The sequence below is a fragment of the Panicum virgatum genome, chromosome 1K, assembly GCF_016808335.1.
Source record: "Panicum virgatum strain AP13 chromosome 1K, P.virgatum_v5, whole genome shotgun sequence".
Taxonomy (NCBI): domain Eukaryota; kingdom Viridiplantae; phylum Streptophyta; class Magnoliopsida; order Poales; family Poaceae; genus Panicum; species Panicum virgatum.
In genome coordinates, this window is record NC_053136.1 from 40,063,855 (window position 1) to 40,076,117 (window position 12,263).

A 12,263-nucleotide genomic window follows, 5' to 3' on the forward strand; every position below is an offset into this window, starting at 1 on the left:
AGAAAAAAGCCCTCACCAAACTGCACACTACCACGCTTTTGCATCATTGCCGACCCCAAACCAACCTTCCTGTGCTCCTTCCTTGTCCTAGCCCTGCCCTGCCCCTGCGCCCTCTCTTTCGCCCCCACTGGGCCTGATGATTCTGTTGCAAAGGCTGCACTGCCTAACCGCCATCAATGGCCGTGTTTCACCTATCCTTCCCCGTGCCGTGCCCTCAGAGAAAAGATTCCCCGGCGTCTCTCCAGCTCAATTATTATCTGTCTCGCTTTCTTTTCCAAAGAGGACCACTCGAGTCTGGAGTCTGGCCGGCTGTATCACTGACTTTCACTGTAATGTGTATGGACCCTCCCTCAGCCTCTCTCTCTTTCATCCATAACGACATGGCACCTTTGCACCACGCTGCCTACTAGTACCTCTTAAACCACTTTGGTGGCCTAATCCAGTGGCCTCATCTTTGCTACTGCATCGTCGTCTAGTTCTTGTTCCTGAGCAGTTGAGCTGCGCACGCCAACTTCTTGTGCACAAGGTAATGCCTTGTCTTCAGCTTTCTTGTTGAGTGCGCCTGTTTTCTAATCTTTTAGTCTCCATTTGCCTGAGTTCAATCCTACTGTTTACAAATGCTTGCATCTTACTATTTCAATCCAGCAGAAGAGCAATAAACAAGTCAGTCTATTTGTCGTTTGATCTAGTCTCCTCACATGGTTTCCTTGCTGGTGCACACATTCTCTTCTCCCACTTCGTCCACCTTACTGCAGTTCTTGGCATTGCATTGCAGCTCATGCCATGTGAGTAGAGTAGCTGACCAGAGCTCAGTCAGCCACTCGAAGCTGCACGCCAGCAGCGGCAGACCAACGCTAGATCTCTCGAGATTCGGCGATGGAGCAGTCGTCCAGCTACTTCCCTCTGCGGTGGGAGAGCACCGGCGACCAGTGGTGGTACGCGTCGCCGATCGACTGGGCGGCGGCCGACGGCCACTACGACATCGTGCGCCAGCTGCTGCACCTCGACCCCAACCTGCTCATCAAGCTCACCTCCCTCCGCCGGATCCGCCGCCTCGAAGCGCTGTGGGACGACGACGCCCGCTTCGCCGACGCGGCCAGGCACCGCGCGTCCGTCGCGCGGTGCCTGCTGCTGGAGTGCGAGTGCAGGAACCACCGCCCCGCCGGCGGCGGCGAGAACACGCTGCTCCGGGCCGGGTACGGCGGGTGGGTGCTGTACACGGCGGCGTCGGCCGGGGACGTGGCGTTCGTGCAGGAGCTGCTGAGCAGGGACCCGCTGCTCGTCTTCGGCGAGGGCGAGTACGGCGTCACGGACATGTTCTACGCGGCGGCGAGGGGAGGGAGCGCCGACGTGTTCAGGCTGCTGCTCGACCACGCCATGTCGCCGAGGTGCTCGACGAATTGCCGGGACGGGGAAAGCGGCGCCGGGCGCGGCTCCGTGTTCCGGCTGGAGATGATGAGCCGGGCCGTCCATGCCGTGGCGAGAGGCGGGAGCGTGGAGATGCTGATGGAGCTGCTCGAGGAGGGGTGCTCGGCCATGTCCGTGTACCTCGACGTCCGTGGATCCACCGTTCTGCATGCCGCTGCTGGGAGAGGCCAGCTGCAGGTGAAGCATCTGCTTCGTTGCCATTGCTTACAGACATCTTTTCCAGATGCTTTAGTTCTCGCTTCAAACATGGAATCTTGTGTGGATCAGTTGTTAGTTTGTGCAATGCAATATGCCATGGAAGAAAGTTCTAGGGTGTTTTGCATGCTTAGGATTTTGATATGCTTGTGGTTCTTCATCTTGAATGCTCGGTTCAATGTGGATTTAGTGAAGATGAATTTCATTGAAAATATAGTTGAGTTACTTCATAACGGACTTAAGTCTAATATGTTTCTCACTCTGCCAGATAATCAAAAGGATATTGTTCACACAGGAACGCTGAGTGTCATCTAAAGTCAATGTGTTACTTCAGTAACTTCCTTCGACAAGCTTTGTAGTTTAATGTGACAGTGATATCACATCCAGATGGCAAATGTTCCTTGTGTGATTTTAGCCAGTGGTTAGAGTTATCTTGCACAACATTATGTTAACTATTAAGCTAGGGAGTTGCTATATACTTGTTGGCCAGGCATTTTTATTTCTACTGAACATACTTATCAACTCCTACGGTTCATAAGCAGAAATTCACCAGAAAGTCCTACTTTTTAGATCCACAAAAAGGCCTACTTTTTAGATCCACACACGTCTTGATGTTGCTATGCAGCCCAACTTTATATCCGTTTCCTGCTGATATCTAGACAACTTTTGTTCTTGTTTCTTGATGTTGCTATGCAACCATTTCTTTGGCTGCTTTCAGTTGTATGTATCTGTGAATTGCAAAATAGAAGTTTCCTCTTTCTGCGCCTCATCTTGTAAACATACCTTTTGCAGGTTGTCAAGTACCTTCTGGCCTCTTTCGACATAATCAATTCAACTGATAATCACGGGAACACAGCATTACATGTAGCAGCCTATCGAGGGCACCAACCTGTTGTTGAAGCATTGGTTGCTGCGTCTCCATCAACCTTGTCAGCTGTCAACCATGCTGGTGATACGTTTCTCCATTCAGCAGTTGCGGGATTCAGGACCCCAGGGTTCAGACGGCTTGACCGCCAAATGGAGCTGATGAGATACCTCATAAGCGATAGAACCACAGATAACCAGAAGATCATCAACTTGAAAAACGACGCGGGCCTTACGGCCCTACACATGGCTGTGGTTGGCTGTGCGCACCCAGACCTCGTCGAGCTCTTGATGACCACCCCATCGATCGACCTCAATGCCGAAGACGCTAATGGCATGACTGCACTGGCACTGCTGAAGCAGAAGCTGCGTTCAGCGACATCCGACCGCCTCATCAAGCAGATAGTCTCTGCTGGAGGAGTCTTAAATTCCAGCATTCTGAGAACCAGGTCTGCCATTGCGTCACAGATTAAGATGCAAGGGGGAATTGCAAGCAGTCCCGGTACCACCTTCAAGGTATCAGATGCAGAGATCTTCTTGTTCTCGGGTATCGGGGCTGCAGAGTCTCAAAGGCCAAGCTCGTGCTCCAGCAATGGCAAGGATGACCCTGCCCACACAGATGCAAACGGCGCCGAAAACCATGGATCATCGGAGAAGAGGCTGAGCTCCGCGAGTCGTGCCAAGGACCGTCTCAAGATGATGCTGAGATGGCCTCGGCACAAGGAGAAGATGTCCAAGACGCTGAAGAAATCAGAGGAGAGCAGCCCGCTGGACTCCATCAAGAAGCTGGGCGAGCGCGGCGTCGAGACCCCCGCTCCCCTGAGGCAGAAATTCACCAAGACGACGGCGCTCAACGGCAAGCGGACTCTGGCGGTGAAGAGCTCCACCCCGGGCTCCTCGGCCACCAAGAAGAAGCTCAACACGAAGCTCATCCACGGCATCATGGAGGCGATGCCGCAGCTGGCGCCGCCGCCCGCGCGGTCCCGGTCCCCGAGCGACACCCTCCCGAGGTCCTCCATGTCGTCCACCCCGATGCCGCTGGCGAAGCTTAAGGACATCTGCCTGGACGACGACGAGATCTCCATGGTGACGCCGCCCGTCGGCAGGCTGAAGGACATCGTCCTGGACAGCGACGACGCCACGGACGACCCGTCGTGCTCCAACTCGTCCATGGACGACGGCTGTGGCGACACTGCGGAGAGCACGGCCCAGAAGCACGGGTGCGGCAACGGGAGGCTGATCAACATCTGCTTCGGTGCGCAGGGCCTCACCGTGGAGGACACGGTGAGCGGGCAGCCGACGAGCAAGATGTTCAAGCAGCAATGCCTCAGGGTGTCATGATTGGTTGCTTCTTCCTTGAGCTCCATGATTAACTGATGCGTGTATTATGTGCGTACGTGTGAATCGTGTGATCGGATTGACATCTCTACAGTGTAGCAAGGCGTGTTTGGTTCTGTTTGTGCTGCTTTGCATTACTACTGGTGATAATGTAAAGCTGTGATGGAGTAATGCATTCACAACTGGTTTCTACTCCCTCCGGCCAAAAAGAATGTAAATCTTATTTTTCGAGAAGTCAAATAATTCTAATTTTAACTAAATTTATACAAAATAATACTAATATATATTATAACATAAATATCTTTAGATTAATCATGTAATATATTTCTATACTATATCAATTCGAAGACAAATGTTTGTAATTTTTTATATAAATTTAGTCAAAATTAAAAGTGTTTGACTTCTCGGAAGCGAGATTTACATTTTTTTTTTGGAACGAAGAGAGTAGTTCGGAGACAACCTTGATCAAAATTTGTTTAGTTTCGCAAAGCTGGTAAGAAATCCAGGACGGAAAATATCAAACAGGGATGCGATTTCCACGACAAATTGCGAAAAATGTAATTATAGAAAACATAAAAAGTGCTGGACGTGCATCCGCAAAAACAACTTTTTTCCTGTAAATGCTAAGCAAGAGCAGTTCCTTTTGCCCATGCCCAACAATCTAGGGCTTCCTTCACTACATCAAAATTCAGATTTACAGCAGGAAGCAACTACACAATCTAAAACAAGAAAAATAAAGGCAAAAACAGAAGATGAGAACTGCTATAAGCCGCTGGGCAAACCCACTCCAAATAGAAGAGTTGCGGCAAACAATGAGCCATTTCAACTTCACCAGTTCGGCATCATTTGAGTATCACGTCGCCATCTTTCATGTGGGCGTCAAAAAAATACCTTCCTCTGCATATAAATATGTTCATTTGGAGCTGTCCACGGTGACCTCGACCTGCAGCAAGCCTTCCTGAAGCACATGATCTCTCGTTTTTACAATTGTTCAAGGTGATTTCTTCAAGGTTGGCATCAGCAGCAACAAAATTTATGGCTTTCACCGCACCAGTTTGGAAGCAATTAAGCATCTTCCGCGTGCAGCTGTCCAGCCATCACCAGGCAAACATTGGCTGCAAGAGGCAATCACTTTGTTGAATCAATAGGTTCGCGCCAGCCTCTAGCCCACGACAGGGCATGGCAGCCAAGACAGAACCCTCAATTGATCTCTCCTTCCTCTGCTTCTTTAACGCCGGGAACACTGCTCGGCTCTTCGTCATCTTCCTCATCGTCTACCTTCATGAAAAGTCCAAGTCGTTCTAACAACGGATTGACAGATCCTGGTTGAAAACCAGTCCTGCCATCCTGGGAGCGCTCTGGACTAGTCTCATCAACAGAGCTCACAATATGTTCTGCTGTGGCTGCTCCGAGCATTTCCAAATCCTTGAGATGGAGGTTATCATTGATCTCTACAGTTCTCTCCATCTGTATGTAGGATTTGTAGTCTTAGCAACACAACAAAAAGACAAATCACTGTTCCTTGCAGATGAGGTTTACACTTACCTCCTGTAGGGCCTGACGAGCCTTCTCCCTCTCAAAATCACGTTTACGCTTAGCTTCAGCTTCAGCTTCAGCTCTTTGAGCCTCCATAGCTGCATTGCCTTCAGCCAATAGCCGTGCTTTCTCTGCATTTACAAATAAAAAGAGAACATACTTATTAGAGAAAGAGAAACTAGATAGTGAGCAGCAGCAAGACAGGTTGGTATGCCTTTTACCTTCCTTCTGGAGCTTTTCCAGTTCCTCCTGTTTATCTCCACCCTGAGCTCAACATCAGGTCAGGAATGAGTCATACTATGGCATCATAGAATCAGTGAAGGAAGATGCTAAATGAGCAAGGTCCTATACCTGGCTCAGAATGCCACGAGCTTTGACAATCACATCAGCGTAACGGCTCCTCAAAAGGGCAGCTCGCAAAAGTCTGTCCGGTGAGACTTGTGTATTGGGTTTTGAGTTTTCCCCTAAATGTTTCATTGGGAAAGGATCAGATGATCCGATCATCTTAGTGCACGGAGACAGCTGGTCTCATATGTACCTGCCTACAATTCATGCTTACCCTCTGGTGCAGGCTTTGATTCACTATCGTCTTCACGAAGTCCCACAGTATCCGCAGGACCTGTGATTTAAGTATGTCTCGTTAGCCCAGAAATTGAAACATAGTTTGCAACAGGCTCAGGGGAAGGAAGCCATACAGTTGGCATCAGCTGGACTAATAACATCACTCTTTTCTTGCTCCACCAGCTGGTCGGGTTTCTTAGTACCCTAAAATTAAGGGAGGGACGATCATTTTAGTACAGATAAGTCAACTAAATTGGACGGAAATCCACATCGTCTTGCACAAGAAAACCACATCAACAGAATATAAAGGTCGAAAGTAACCAGAATGCCAAAGAAGCCAAAAATCCACAGATTGTCAATACAATTTTGCAGAATAGGCCATTATCTGGCAAAGTCTCAATGCATGAGTTAAGCTATACTCCCTCCGTTCTTAAATATATGACACCAGACTTTTTTTCTTCGTTTGACTATTCGTCTTTTCTACAAATATTTATGCAAATAGCCAAATCTTCAAGTTAGATTCAAGAGACTCTTGATAATAGACGTAAAGGTACTCATTTCACTTCATTTAACTAACTGATTAATCAAATAATGTTGGTCAAAGTTGAAGAAAAAAGTCAACGGTGTCATATAAAAAAGAACGGAGGGAGTACATCATAAGAACAAAGGTATTTGTTTCACACACGGATATTGCTGTCAGCAAATGGAGCAGCAAGAAACAGGACACTGTCAATCAAAAGTGCTGGCGATCATGGAGGGAAGGAGTCAACATCAGACAAGATAGACAGGTAATGAATGACATGCTTTTAGGATGGAAGCTTCATGAATATATGACATGTTTCATGTTAGCACACTAGTCAATACAACAAATAAGTAATGTCTTGGACATCGATATGATCTCCAAAACACAGGTTCTTTAACACTGTTAAGAACTATTTATACACATTGCAAAAATATACTTTAATGAAACCACATTTCCAGACATTTGTTTTCTAATATAAATGTTTAGGATAAGCTACATTGTTAAGAAAATAATTAAATAGCTTCTCCAAACCCAACACATTTTCAAATATCCAAACTCAGCAAACAAATGTAACCAAATTTTAAAATTGTTTATTAAAGACAACTCAAACATCACTCGTTTGTGAATGCATGGAGTAATATTTTAGACTACTACTAAGCACTCAAACAAGCCATTCACTAATAAGATTTAAAGGTCCATTTTTTTCTCAAGCACCCAATTGTAAATCACCCAAGTACCTTCGCAATCTTTGCTGGGCTGCCCACTTTTTCTGATTCACTTTCAGAATCACTGCCTGAGTCTGAATCTGCATTACCAACACTATTGTAAAAATCTCTTTTTGTTATATCAAAACAGCAACATTTTGAAGACAGATTATATGATGATTGTTCTGGATAATAATGCACAAACAATTAATAGTCTGTGGGAGCTTACTTCTCACTGAGAGGTTAGTCAGCTAAAAATTACTGGGATAAGGTAAATGCAACATGGTGTCGTGCATCAATTTATTCGAATCAAAGCAGACATTCAAAATTCTTCAAATCCTGCTAAACAATTACCAAAAGTGGTAATCATGATATCCACGACACTTATCAATTCGCACGTCTACTACTTTTAGTTACTTGCCAAATTTGCAACTCACTGCCAAGAATTTTTAACTAAAATGGAAATATGATGTCAACACAATATTCATTTCGAAAATAGAAGTATGCCGAGAGATAATAACGATGTTTTCAAAGAATTTACAACATGAAGTTGATAACAAAAGCAGCATTTTATTTACACAGGAATGTCTATAATAATAAAAACAAATGCAGATAAACACCGTGAGACACAGACCGCTAGAAGATGATCCAGAGTCACTGCTGGAACTACTTGGACTACCGCACTTGCTACTCCTGATTTGTGCATCTTTGTCTAACATGATAGGGGAGGCATTGCCACAAATATCCACATCCTCCTCGATAGGCTCACTACCTGCATGTGAACCGAAAAACAAAATTTGACTACAGCGCAAAAGGCATATAATCTAAATCCACAGGGAAATTCAGGCTAGAAGGAAATAAACCTTTGCAAGGATTTGTAGACGAGTGGCTAAGGCCAGACACATTCACAGCTTCGTTCTCAGAAGGCTCAGATTTCGCCACCTGCTGACTCTGCTCTCGCTCCTGCAAATACTTGTCAACTTGTTTCTTCAGCTCAAATAGCAGGTCATCACTGACTGCTTGGATATCAATCTCTATCTCTCCATCACCAGCCATATCGGCATTACTGTCAATGCATTGTTGCAGCAGTTCAAGGATGTGAGAAGGTAAGTCGTCGGCTATAGAAGCCAAGCAGTTCCCAAAGGCTTCTTTCTCAGCAGCTGTCATCTTAGGCTTTACAGGCTCTGTTTGACGTACACCCTCCACTGACACATCACTGCAGTCCACAGGAGTCTTCCGCCTCTTCGAGTCAGCCCTGTCAACCTCAACATGTTTCTCAGCAGACATAGAAGCTAACTTCTTCTCAATTGTCCTCCATCTATTCTCAAACATCTTGTTCAGCTGGATGGCCATGTCATGTACGGCATGGCCACGAGGATTGTAAGCCATCGCATTGTTAAAAGTCAGCCTAACATCAGCAGCAAAATCTGATGGACTTCTGTATGAGCCAGATTCAAGCTTCTTCTGGACAGTACCAAGATCCATTGGGGTCTTGATTATGTCAAAATAATCAGGAATTTGCAGCTTCACAACATCAACAGGGACATTGAATATATGACTATATTTCTGAGTCATGAGCTTCTTCAAAATACCTTCACACTGCTTAAACACTGCAGCTTCAGATAACTCTGCAGAAGGTTCAGGCCGGGGTTTAGCAGGCAAGAACCGTCCCTTTGCACCACGGGCAACATTGCTCCCACGGTGCACCTTCTTGGCTCGAGGGGCTGCTGAGGATGACAACGCAGGTGCCCGACTCACCGGAACAGGGGTTGCAAACTCTGGCTTCTTGAGGAGATCTCGCACAGAATCAAGCTCCGCCCGGAATCTCTTCCGAAGATACCGCCGCTCAGACGATGACATCTTGGATGGCACAAAGATCTCCCGCTTCACGTCAAAGCCATCGCTGTTCAGGCTGATGCACTTGCGCTTCGGCGCTGAAGAGTCCTCGGAATCAACACGAACAGGGCTGCCAGCTACACATTCCGACTCCGCAACTGTCTCTGCTGCGTACCCCCGAGGCGCAGCTGGCGCCACGCCCCGGAAGGCCATTTCCTCATAGCCCCGTTTTATGGGCCTCTGCTGCCCAAACTCCATTAGGACCGTCGGTGTCATGTGCCCAGGCGCCAGCGGGACACAGATCTGTTCACCATTTACAACCATCTTCAGTGACCCCAGACACCAAATTCAAACTTCAAAAGCAACAATACAAAGCGTGCACAAACCAAAATTAACAATAAATATCCTCTCCAAAACCCTAATCCCAAACGGGAACCTAATCCCAGCCCGAACCCACCAACCGCGCACGAATCCAACACCGCAACCTTCAAATCCTCAAATTCGCGCCCGAATCAGACACCTCCCCGCACCAATCGAAGAGAGCCCCAAAAAGAAATCAAAAGCTACCCCGAATTCGGAACGAGCAGGATACGAGCCCTGACCTGGTAACGCTGGATCTGAGGAGGCTGGAACCCCGATGCCGGGATCCGGGCGCGAGGGTACGGCGTCCGCGCGAGGGCGCGCCGGCGAGCTGGATCTGCGCGGGAGGAGGACGGATCTGCGAGAGCGCGGTGGCCGCCCGGTCGCGCCTCGCCTTATCCTCTTTTTTTATTTTCCGCCTCCTCGCCGCTCGAGTCGAGTCGTCCCCGTGCTGCTTGCTTATCCTTTTTTTTTCCTTTTCCTTCTCGAACCGACCGGGCCGAGCGAGCGAACCCGAAGTGGGAGACCCGAACTCGAAGCGATGCGAAGATGCGGTGCGAGCAATGCGGCTGGGACGGGCGGGTGGCGAGCGCGTTCGGGGTGCGTATTTATAGGCCGGGGCGGGGCGCTGAGGCGGGGCAAGTCGGATCCGGGCCGTCGGCTCGCGGGGATCGGACGGACCAGGCGCCAGATCGGGGGGTGGGCCCGCGGGGAACGGGTGGGGCACGACGTGACGTGGAGGCGCGGGGCGCTTTGACTTTCTTGGAGTCGGTTTCCCGGCGGACGCGGGTCTGTCGCCTGATGCACCAATGACCGGTGGGGCTGGGAGGTTGTCCGGGGCCACGTGACATTGATGGTGGGTGTGCGAAGAGGAGTAGGCGTTGGGGATCGGCCGTCTTTTGTCGAGCACGCGGGATCTGGGTACGGTTTGGGCGCGGGGTGACTTGGTGGAGAAGGATACCTTACACGTGCAGGCAGCTGCGTGGCTGGGTCCTCTGTTTCTGCTCAGCACTGCTCAGCACGAGTCAATAGTGTTTTTCTCTCACACCATTCCAATAGCAACTTCTAGCCACCAATCAGTCAGCAATGTTTTTTTCTTACACCACTCCAGCAACAGCCTCTAGCACCGGCACAACGAACACGGTGGAGGTTTGTCCAGTGAGAGAGAGCACGTAACGGGTTGGGTTTCGGATCCGGGTACACATCTTTCTTTCTTTCTTTTTTGAGAGGGAGGTACACATCTGGAAGCATATAGATGCACCGGTTGGGTAGGCTGGGCCTCACGGCTTTAGGTTACGAATTGTTCTTTATTGGGCTGTAGTTGTGCACATGGGCCGCACGTCGTCTACTCAAACTTTCAAAGTTTGTGGGTTTAATTCGGTTGCTTCGAGGACTGTTTTTTTCAAAAAAAAATTGGAAAGTGAATTCCAATTTCGATTCACCGCCTACCCGCTTGGGCCTGACTTTTCTATGGTGACTTGACAGTTGGCATTAAATTTTCCTCAGTTTCATACAATGCAATCTTACATGTGCTCATGAACTGGAATTGATGGAAGTAAGTTCTTCGGAACAACTCAGCTTTTCATCTAGCATTAGCCGGATTGATCAACTCATTAACTCCTTCGCAACAAGTGTATGACATAGTCCTTCAATTCCTTGCGCAGCAACAAAACACTTCAGTGTGAGAAATATTTGGCTATGACATTCGTGCTAGTAGACAGGAGCGAAGCCACCAACGGCACCCACCGGGGTCATCACCATTCCACGACGGAGGCGGCAGCGCTACAAAAACAGTAACGAACACGAACTTATAGCATCTCCAAGAGCTATTATTTTCTGGCGTGAGCAAGCTAAACAAAGAAAAAGGAGAGGAAAAAAAACGTCATCCAACAAACAACGGCAACAGGTTCGCCATCCACTCTGGCTCCCTATCCTTCCGCCTCCCCACGGCATCTTTGCCGAGCCCCGCGCTCTCGCCACCCCCGCTCGCCTGCGCCCTCGCCCCTCGTTCCCGTGCTCCCCCGGCTCACCGACCATCGCGCTCCCCCAACTTGTTGACCGCACGCTCCAGCCGTCGCGCTCCCCTGCTCGCGAGCCGCGAGCTCCGTCGGTCGCCACACCCCCCTGCTCGCCGATTCCGAGCTCCGGCCGCGAGCTTTGCTGGCAGCGAGCTCCACCGGACGCAAAGCTCCAACCGCGAGCTCCGGCTGCGAGCTGGCGTCCATAGCCTCGTGCGCCGGCTGCAAGCTCCATTGCTCGCCGGCGTCCAGCTCGTGCATGCCGGCCGCGAGCTCTGTCAGGTGCGAGCTCCGACCACGAGCTCCACTGGCCGCGAGCCGGCATCCAGGTCCTGTGGCCGTCCAGGAGCTCCCTGGAGCTCGGGCTTTGCCGGCGTTTGCACGCAGTGGATGGGAGGAGAGAAAGGATAAGAGGATAAGAGAGAGAGGATGATGTGAAACTGGTTTTGAATATAGCCATCATGTTTTATCTAATCTCTTGGACTATGCCATATAATTACATGGTTTCTATTTTTTACAAATAGGGTACAATCGCCAAATTTAACTAACATAGTATATAAACTCTTGGAGATACTCTTAGTAATGAAGACTAACTTTATATAGGATCATCTAAGTTTTGTCAGGGTCAACTGACCTTTATGGCAAGGCTTAGATCCGCCCCCGCACAGAGTCACGAAGACTTGGATACTGAATTTTAACTAAATATAGGATATAGGATCATGTGCACGTACTTGTGTAGATATGGCTTAGCTTAGCTTTACTTTCATCCTCTCGCGTGATACTCATTTGAGCATTCTTAGCTTCTTATTTACATTTTTGTCGACTCAGTCTTTCGAAAGTAAACTTTTGCCGATTGTTACCGCATTTATTAACAAAAAACGAATAGTCTTTGATAAGTCA

General features: G+C 48.6%; 2 protein-coding genes across 4 annotated transcripts; one reads left to right on the forward strand and one right to left on the reverse strand.

The window, feature by feature from the left end:
• Positions 1-208: 208 nt before the first annotated feature.
• LOC120707519 lies at positions 209-4,077 on the forward strand. Of its 2 annotated transcripts, none has more exons than XM_039992433.1 (3): positions 209-526; positions 776-1,605; positions 2,416-4,077. In XM_039992433.1, exons 2-3 carry the CDS (start codon positions 877-879, stop codon positions 3,826-3,828), a joined length of 2,142 nt encoding a protein of 713 aa, XP_039848367.1. In that variant the 5' UTR covers positions 209-526; positions 776-876; the 3' UTR covers positions 3,829-4,077. The 2 variants fall into 2 exon arrangements, with proteins under 2 accessions (XP_039848367.1, XP_039848374.1); XM_039992440.1 differs by lacking the exon at positions 209-526 and adding an exon at positions 539-663.
• Positions 4,078-4,358: 281 nt separating this feature from the next.
• Positions 4,359-9,927, reverse strand: LOC120707532 (transcription factor GTE8-like). 2 transcript variants are annotated; one of them, XM_039992458.1, is made up of 10 exons: positions 9,588-9,927; positions 8,013-9,288; positions 7,784-7,921; positions 7,183-7,250; positions 6,057-6,126; positions 5,921-5,980; positions 5,713-5,825; positions 5,583-5,625; positions 5,371-5,492; positions 4,359-5,292 (listed from the first exon to the last, which is right to left on the reverse strand). In XM_039992458.1, the coding sequence occupies exons 2-10, from the start codon at positions 9,259-9,261 to the stop codon at positions 5,026-5,028; spliced, it is 2,130 nt and encodes a 709-aa protein (XP_039848392.1). In that variant the 5' UTR covers positions 9,262-9,288; positions 9,588-9,927; the 3' UTR covers positions 4,359-5,025. The 2 variants fall into 2 exon arrangements, with proteins under 2 accessions (XP_039848392.1, XP_039848385.1); XM_039992451.1 differs by having other exon boundaries at positions 5,371-5,625; positions 9,588-9,916.
• Between the last annotated feature and the right edge of the window lie 2,336 nt (positions 9,928-12,263).